This window comes from Centropristis striata, chromosome 22 (assembly GCF_030273125.1).
Source record: "Centropristis striata isolate RG_2023a ecotype Rhode Island chromosome 22, C.striata_1.0, whole genome shotgun sequence".
NCBI classification, from domain to species: Eukaryota; Metazoa; Chordata; class Actinopteri; order Perciformes; family Serranidae; genus Centropristis; species Centropristis striata.
The window spans coordinates 6,081,084-6,090,478 of record NC_081538.1 but is presented as its reverse complement, the minus strand read 5'-3'; the positions used below and the strand labels follow the sequence as shown (position 1 = coordinate 6,090,478).

The window sequence follows — 9,395 nt, the reverse complement described above, 5'->3', positions numbered from 1 at the left end:
CAAAAAGAACAATAATGTATTGAAAAAACTTGGAATTGTCATCTGTGCCATTGTTTTTGTCTCTAAAGTGCTTGCTTTCTTTTGACACTGTGTCATGGAGTAGTTGGAGATAGACAGAATATTAGAAAAACCTCTCAACGTAGGGCAATACAGAACAACAAACACTTATCTCACAGTGTGTAAATGTCTGTGCTAAAAGCCTCACAAAGGTAGCATCTATTGCAGAGCTGTTGTTGAGTGTGCACATACAGGTGAACTTAATAAACCGGACAGTTTAGTCAGTCTCTTGCATGAAACCATATGATGTCATGCTGTTACAATTTTCACTACTTGCCAGGTGCATTGTGCAAGTGTGTAAAATTTGCTTCAACCTGGTTGATTGGTTGGTGGACATGCCAGAAACTAAACAAAGCACACAGTGAAGTCCTTTTTAAAAAAATCTCAGGTGCTCACATGCTGAAGCTGCTTGGTGAGGTAATTTCATAGGCACCTATGCAATATCAAAACAGATCCAACATAAGGCAGTGCTGTATATTTTAAGCGGTGGCAGGAGAAAAAAATCTGATCTTTTGAAGTTAAAGTAGTAATACCACCGTGTGGAAATACTCTGTTAAGTAAATGTTCTACATTCAGTCTTCAATAAAAGTCAATAAAATACTGAAATAAAAGCACATAAGTATTAGTACCAAAATGTTCTTAAAATATCAAAAGTACTCGTTATGCACAATCACCCATTTCAGAATCATATATATTATAATCATTGACTGCTGGGTTGCATAATTTATTAGTTGCTTGTATAGTATATGAATAGTCTAAATATGTAAAGTAACTAAAGCTGTCAAATAAAAGTAGTGGAGTAAAAGTAAAATATTTGCTTCCAAAAAGTCAAGTAAGGTACAAGTAACTCAAAATTGTATTTCAGTACAGTACTTGAGTTAATGAAAGTGGATTTAACGTGTTTTAAAGTGGAGCAGTCAGCTGGCTTTACGTCTCTGCTACATTTTTGATCAGGCAGCCTTCTCAACGCTCAACTGACGCCATCGAGATGCGACACAGGACCCATTGTAACTCACATGTACGCCCCCTGTGTACGTGCCTGAGCTAGAGCAGTTTATCAAAGGCTTCACATTTGTAGATTTTACTGTATTTAATCGTTAAACAGCACGATTTATCCAAAATGAGTGCCCAGATTACTTGTGTCGGATGGGTGGCGAGAGGCGTTGCCAAGACAACCCCGGACAAAGTAAGTTAACAAGTTGAGCTAGCTAGCGTTAGCCGACAGGCGGCTAATATGTCAACATGGCAGGTACACACCATGCTGCTGTAATCGTTTAAATTACCACACCTCTTACACTTTTGGCTGTAAAAAACATTTTTAGGTGGCTTTACCGATGCTACTTTAGGCTGTCAAAACATAAAATGTTAGAAAAAGTATTAACGTTACAGCTAATGATCGCTAACGTAAGTTAAAGTGTCAGGATAATTATTAGCTACGTTTTAAGCGACAAAAAGAAATTGTACTTACAAATAAAATAATTATCAACCCAGCAAGTAAATAACATACAGTGTATCTTTATTTAAATTGCATCAGATGCATGTATCGCAAGAATGTTTTTTTCAAAGATGTAATCAAACCTGCTCTGATAAAGTAAGTTTAGCTTTACCATTGAACTTGATTGGAAAGTCCTTGAGTCCTCCTTCAGACACTGTGTGAGGATTAAAGGGATAGTTTGTGCATTATTATACAAAACTTGGTACAATTATTGTCAATGCCCTCCTGAGGATAACCCTTTAAGGTTTTATTGATCGGCCCCTAGGTGGCACTGTGGTGGCAGTCTAATTTCATATTTGGTACCGTGGCCACACTATAACACTTAAGGCAATGAAATTCATAGGGGTGGTATAGACTGGACCCTGTAATGCACACACCCCGACGGCAGCATGCCCCCGACACACGTGTACTGCGAGGGCCCGTTCAGTACTGCTTGTTTGTCATGTTTTTTTTCTGTCAATTGATGAATCAATTAGTCGACTAACAGTTGCAGCTCTAAATATACAGTTTAATTAGTGCTGACGAATAATATCAGGTGAACTGGAAAAGTATTTTAAAAAGTTAGTTTTTCATTTTTACTATTACCACTGTACTGTGTATTAATAGATTTAACCAAAATTGCCAACAAAAAAATGTCTCTCTCTTTCTCTCTTCATCTTGTATCTGATCAGAGCTTGAGACACATGAGCTTATCAACTTGTTTTTTATTACAGGTTGAGTTGAGCCAAGAGGAGCTGCAACGCATCATTACTGAAGCAAGAGAGGAGCTCGGGTATGTCGGAATGAAACGCATCTTACTGCCGTGATCTATTGTCAGAATGTTCAAATGTCATTGTCAGCATTGCCCATCAAGTGAGCGCTGAATAGAAATAAAATATTATGGTTCTTCCCGAAACAACTGCAGCTCTTCTCATGTTTGTTTGTTTATATCGACTCTGCTATATCAGGGACTTAGCAGCAGCAGAAGAAGAAGACGATGATGAAGGTATAGCGTGTGAGGACAATCTTGATAACGCAAGCGCAGAAGTTGCTGCGGCTCCAAAGAATAAGAGTGACGAAGGAAATGAGGACGATGACGAGCTGGCAGAGTACGGCCTGGACAGATATGATGAAGAGGATGCAGGTGAGGAGAATAGCTGCTTATGTCCAGTATATCTTTGCAGACTCATTGCTGCTCATTATATTTTGCCTCTGTGCTTGTGTACTTAAACAAGAGTCTTGTTCTGACGGGCCTTGTATTCGCTGTTTTGCCTCTTCAATTTAGCAACTGCGAGCCTCGGTGACAGTCTGGCTGGACTCACAGTGTTCAGCTGTAATGATGAGGATCCTTACATCACCATCAAAGACACAGTAAGTGCTGTCAATGATCACATGCACACAGATTCACTACAGTCGCCATGATCATGGCTAGAAGTAGAGAGAACTCAGAAATGTCTCTGGGCGCTATAACACAGTTTTGATGCCATAAATCTTTTTTTTTTTTTTAAATGCAAGTTGAATTTCTGTCAACAGTTGAGTAAAAAGTGGAATCTGTATAAACAACAAGTTTTACCAATATTTAAAAAGGATGGGGGCTCCACAAACTATACATAGAGTATTATTTACATTTTACAACCTCTGCTTTCAAATCTCTTTTGTCCCCTCCTCTCAGCTCTGTGTAAGCAGCCTGCTGTTCATTTGCAAGTTTCACAAATTTTTTGTTATGCGACTGTTCCTAGCCGAGTCATTAATGGCATCTTAGTTGTGCAGAGTGGAGAATTTACTATTTTACAGTATCTGATTATTGCATGATTGGTTTATTTTTGGACAGTATGGTCTCAAATTTGAAAAATAATTTCAGTTTAAACCGTTTCTGGCCATGATAAATGCTTCGTTTGGATTTCTTTCTTCTTTTTTTATGAATTAATTGATTTGTGTAAAACACCTGCCTTTTTAAAATGTATTATTTTATTATTACATTTATTTTTGTGTAGGTATGTCAATAAACCTTTGAAAAAGCCATGAAATTTTACCCTGAAGTGAAGTTCACTTTTAACTTTGTTGTTCCCTGTAGGACCAATACGAGCGAGAAGACTTCCAGATCAAGCCCACTGACAACCTCATCCTAACTGGCAGGGCAGAGAAGGACGTATGCAATCTGGAGATCCATAGTAAATATCCTCATATGATACATGTTATGAAGCTTTTTTCTTGTAGTTGTACTAGCTTACACTATAACCTATAAGTATATCACATGTAAAAGAAATGTGCAAATATTTACTGTAAACCTCTTATTTTATAGAATTCTCAAATGTATATTAAACACTTGATTTCTTGCTTTCCAGTCTATAACTCAGACGAGGACTCTCTGTATGTTCACCATGATGTCATGCTGCCAGCTTACCCTCTGTGTGTGGAGTGGCTGAACTTTGACCCCAGCCCCGGAGAAGCACCCGGTAAGACTATTCAGGTTTTTCTCTGACAAACCTCTTTAAAAAATCTTGTTCCTCTTCAAACCAGGCCTCATTTTGTAAAATGATTACTTCTATGACTCCACAGTTAAGCCTGACATTCATTGACAGCAGTTTTTCTGAACATTATATTTCATCTTTACATGCCAGTGTTGTTACCTGACCTTGTTCTGCTCTGTGTGTCCTTCCTGCAGGTAACTATGCCGCTGTGGGCAACATGACTCCTCAGATAGATGTGTGGGACCTGGATGTGGTGGACTGTTTAGAGCCCGCCTTCTCTCTGGGCAGCAAGAAGGCCGCCAAGAAGAAAAAGAAAAGCAAGAAGGTACAAGTTTTTTTTTTTTTAACACTGTCTTATACAACCATCTGTCAATGGTGGCAATGGGGTCTGGTAGAGTAGATTTAAGTTGATACTTTAAGCCTGTAATGAAATAGATTATATTTTTGTAATTAAAATAAGTGGGAAAAAAAGGCTTTTATTGGCTTGATAATTAAAAAGTTTGGAAGGGGAATGAATTTCTTCTGTTTTAAGATGTGTAAAAGATGTTCTAGGGCTGTACTGAATAGTTAGAAGCCTCATTCATAACATTATAATTTAATATTTGAATGATGTTCAGCTTTTTAAAAAAACATTTAGCATATTCTAGTCTATTATTTATTTTTTGATACAGTAAGTTGAGGATAAACTATTATTAATATCCCAGTTTTTTCATATTTTATCTAACAAAACGTTCTGCTTAAAACCATATTTATTGGCATTTAACTTTTAAAAAAACAAAATTGTCCATTCCTCACACACCAGTATTTACACAGCCGTCTAACACCAAACTAACAGGATCATAAATTAAATTTTTACATCCAAAAATACAAACATTTTATCTTGATTATCAGTTTTTTTCAAATTGAGGATTTTATTTCAGGATGTATTTAAGGTGATGACTTCATAAAATATGACGGCAAAAATTTTAAGCTTCATTCAAAAAGAAATCCCAACACATTACTGCTTGTTGTCATGGTGGCAGGGAGCAGCAGCAGAGCCTGTGGAGGGGCACACAGACGCAGTGCTGGATTTATCCTGGAACAGACTGGTCAGGTCAGTATTCTGAGGCTGATTTATTCCTTAATATTACTGGAAAAGGGTCTTCTAACAGTGCACCCAAAGTACCGTTACTGTGTGTTTATGTCTACACTCAAAATATTTATTTTCCCTTAAAACAAATCCATCTTCTTTAGAAATGTGTTGGCCAGTGGATCGGCAGACGAGACCGTTATCTTGTGGGATCTCAGTCAAGGCAAACCAGCCACAACTCTGCGCAGACAAACAGATAAGGTATTAATGACAACAAAAACTGTGCTGGATGAAAATCACAGTGTATATTTTGTATTACACCCTCAGAATCTGCAGGCTTCAGCTGCTAGAAAACCTATTTTTACCTTCCAGGTACAGACGATATCATTCCACCCGTTTGAGGCTCAGACTCTGATATCAGGATCATATGACAAGTATGTGTAACCAAGTGTTGTTGTTATTGTATAGAATGAGAATAATGCTTTTTTGCCTTCAGTGGCCGAGGTGTTTAGCATTAACTGGAACATTAACTGGGATGTTAGTTTTGGCTAGCAAAAAAACAAAAACAAAATGTACGTTACTTACCTCAGAAAACTGAGCAGCGACTCCTTGGGAGTGTCTGTTAGTCCAACCAAACACTCAACAAGACATTTTTACTGAACAAAACGTTTAAATAAACTGTCATTAAGTGAAAATATAGTGTGAAAGGGTCAAAGTTATGAGACCAAATCGGTAAACGTCCTCTTTTCTATCCATATAACGTTATATATAACTTTATTGACACGTTGCCGTGGATACGCATTGCTCTGCTTCTCTCCTGATGACGGCTCGCCTTGTTAGTGACCTGTCAATCAAAGGTAGTCACGCCCCAAATCATATGATTTTTTATCTTCTATTTTCTTCTAAATAGGGCCTTTATTACAACTGTTGACATCAAATTGTCTTGAAGATGATTTTTTACTGGCGATTGAGACCATATTGTTGTCCTGAAAAAAATTCTCATAGAATGAGAACAATGTTTTTTCATTCAAAGTGAGTTTGAGACACAAATGTTTTCTTTCCAGGACAGTTGTGCTGTATGACTGCCGCAGTCCAGACAGCAGCAACCGCACCTGGAGGTTCAGTGGACAGGTAGAGCGAGTGGTCTGGAACCACTTCTCACCGTGCAACTTCCTGGTAGGCTCAAAGTCTTCTATTTTAAAGGAAATAATCCACTTCCCTTTTAACACAATACTTATAAATAATTATTATAAATATAGCTGGTGTCTGTGCTTTCTGTTTGTTGTGCAATAAACCATGTTTTTATGCCATTTTCATTCACAAGCTCAGTGGTGAATTTGTGTTTGTGGTTTTGTGTTTCAGGCCAGCACAGAGGATGGATTTGTTTACTGTCTGGACGCACGTTCAGATAAACCTGTTTTCACACTGAAGGCTCATGACGAAGAAGTGTCAGGTGTGTGGTGTGTGTGTGTGATCAAAGAATAATAGTTCTATGTTTCCAGTTATTGTCTCAGTGCAGCATATTCATTGTTTAAACAGCTCAAATGAATGTTGTTGTGCTCTGTGTGGTGATACTGTCGGTCCTGAGTCACTCAGGAAGGATGAAATTATGGGCTAACATTGTTAGAGAGGCATGGGAAAACATGTGGCGACTTTATTTTTAGTCAGTCTTTGTACACATTTTGATGAGCCCAGTGAATAACACCAGACCAGCCAGAAAGACTCTTACAGTACAAAAATTGATCAGCCATGCAAGTTTAATTTAGGCGTATTGTCAGTGTGGAGGGATTGTTGGTGAAATCTTGAATACACCTGCTCCAGTAAAACTATGACATTACATTAAAATCTATAAATTTAATTCATAAAATAAATGAATGAAATAAAACTGAAAATAAGGCAAACAAACAAAAACATATATATATATGAATTACAATTTTTTTTTCTTTTTTTTATTCTTTCCATAATTTCACAATTATTTATTTCAGGGGACTTTATTTAATCATTTTACAACTTTTTTTTTATTACCATTGTTTTAATATTTAAATGAGTGAGGCCTGATTATTTCACAGCTTCAGACAGAATAGTTTGTCAGAAAGTTTGCTGGTCCAGCAAGAAGTCAGGATTTATTTCATAGGCATATTTATTTATGCATTTATTTATTTATTCATTTGTTTATTTTTTTTTAGTGTTATGTATGTTGTTGACATTGGCAACTAAGCACCCTGACATATGTAAACTTTGTCGACCTTCCTGCAGGTTTGGACCTCAGCAGCCAGATTAAAGGATGCCTCGTCACCTCGTCAGCTGACAAACACGTTAAGATTTGGGACATTTTGGGCAACAAGCCCAACCTGGTGCACTCGCGGGACATGAAAATGGTAAGAACTTTTTTTATTCACCATGTAGACCTCAGATTGAAATATTTTTGCCATATCAAAGTCTTTAAGTGTGTGATTGTTAAAGGAGTTCTAACAAAGTACTTCTCTGGCTGTGAACTACCTGTAGATCTGAGGTCTGCCCAAACGCTCAGCTCCTTTAAATCAGGACTAAAAACACTATTGTTTACTGCAGCGTACTCTTAACTTTAACACTTATCTGCTCTACTCTACTGCCCTTACTTTTTAACTACACAATGTTTGACTTGTGCTTTTTATTATTTTATCTCCTGCTGTATCTTATTTTATCCTATTTTTATTTCTATTTCCCTGTTTTTACTGTTTTCAATTGTGTCTTGCTGTTTTTAATGTTTATGTAAAGCACTTTGAATTACCTTGTGTTGAATTGTGCTATACAAATAAACTTGCCTTGCCTTGAACAGGGTGTGCTGTTCTGTGCGTCTTGTTGCCCTGATCAGCCCTTCGTCTACGCCTTCGGAGGACAGAAGGACGGCTTGCGGGTTTGGGATATAAGTGATGTTGCAGCAGGTAGGGTTTCTTAATTGTCTCCACACAGTCCAACACTGATCTGTATTCATGAAGTCAGTTGTTAAATGAATAATGCTTTTTTTGCCTTCAGTGGCCGAGGTGTTTGGCGGGCGAGAGCGCCTGGTGGTGAACACGGGGGCACAGGCGTCCAGCAGTGCAGCCGCAGCAGAGATGGAGGTCTCCTAGTCACACTCTGGATGCATCAACTACCTGTAAAAACGAATAAACTGAGCATCCCTGGAAACATATCTAGCTGCTCCGCTTGTTGCTGTGTGCCTCATCGTGCAGTAGTTCACGGGGAAAGGATGGGAATAAACAAAGCGGCATTCCTGAAGGATTTGAAAGGTCGGCCAGAATGCAAACTGTACATAAAACACCTGAGAAACATGTTCAGTTTGTCTCTCTGCACAGATAACAGCTGCTTTGCACACTCAGAGATGTGTTAAGAAAAGAAAAGAACATGGTTTTTTTTAAATATTCATGTTATTGAACATTTCCAAAAATTAATTTTGGATTTTTCGGTGGAAGCAGCGATTCAAATAGTTGGATCAGTCTGAATCGTTTATAGGACTTTGAGATCTCTTGGAATTTGCCTTCTCTATACATTCACAAATGTAATATGCTACCACAATTATTTTCACAGGAAAGTATGTCATTTACATCAGGATATTGTGTACCTGGGTTTCCTGGTAATGATGAATGTTACGTTGAAACATCAAAATGAGCCTGTGTACTCATATATGCCCAAAGAATTGAAAAATTGTCATTTAAATGCTGTATATTGAATAAATAAATACATAAATAAATACAGTTGAAATGTGTAAACCTTTTCATTTGGAATATGTGAGCCTCAGATGATGGATGATGTTCAACAAAATGATGTCTAAAATGAAACATGAAGTCAAAATTATAAACTTTCAGTCAATGGACTAGATTATTTGTATATTAAGTAATCTTGTACCTTTCCTCCTGTTTATGGTTTGGTGCCTACTGCTTATGTTTTGTGAAAAAGGAAGCTGATAGGGAAAACTATGCGATTTAAAAAAATTCCCATGTAATTATATTGAAGATTGGCCCTAGAGGAGAGTGTGATACGTTTTACATTTAAAATCAGAAATTATTTTGCCTTTAGGATACATGTAATGTAACATATAACCTTGCCGAAATCAAAATCAAATCAAAGTTACTTTATTTATCCCTGAGGGGAAATTCAGTTAGTCTAGTAGAATCTCTTGAAGAATGAGACAGCCTGATGGCTGTAGGAGAGAAGGATCTTTTGAATCTCTCCGTCCTGCAACGGAGAGAGAGGAGCCGTCCACTGCTGTTTTTTTGGTGCATAAAGGTTTTGTGTAGCAGATGATCTGGGTATATCAGGATGACCTGGAACATGTTGACAGGTC

The 9,395-nt window shown here is 37.5% G+C and overlaps 1 protein-coding gene across 2 annotated transcripts; it reads left to right on the top strand.

Annotated features, from left to right (window-relative positions):
* The first annotated feature begins 1,005 nt into the window (after window positions 1–1,005).
* Window positions 1,006–8,845, top strand: pwp1 (PWP1 homolog, endonuclein). 2 transcript variants are annotated; one of them, XM_059325848.1, is made up of 15 exons: window positions 1,006–1,243; window positions 2,266–2,324; window positions 2,500–2,675; window positions 2,817–2,902; window positions 3,606–3,702; window positions 3,877–3,987; window positions 4,197–4,327; window positions 5,022–5,095; window positions 5,236–5,332; window positions 5,444–5,505; window positions 6,136–6,247; window positions 6,434–6,524; window positions 7,328–7,449; window positions 7,890–7,995; window positions 8,087–8,845. In XM_059325848.1, exons 1-15 carry the CDS (start codon window positions 1,178–1,180, stop codon window positions 8,179–8,181), a joined length of 1,485 nt encoding a protein of 494 aa, XP_059181831.1. In that variant the 5' UTR covers window positions 1,006–1,177; the 3' UTR covers window positions 8,182–8,845. The 2 variants fall into 2 exon arrangements, with proteins under 2 accessions (XP_059181831.1, XP_059181832.1); XM_059325849.1 differs by having other exon boundaries at window positions 1,007–1,243; window positions 5,025–5,095; window positions 8,087–8,844.
* The last annotated feature ends 550 nt before the right edge of the window (window positions 8,846–9,395 follow it).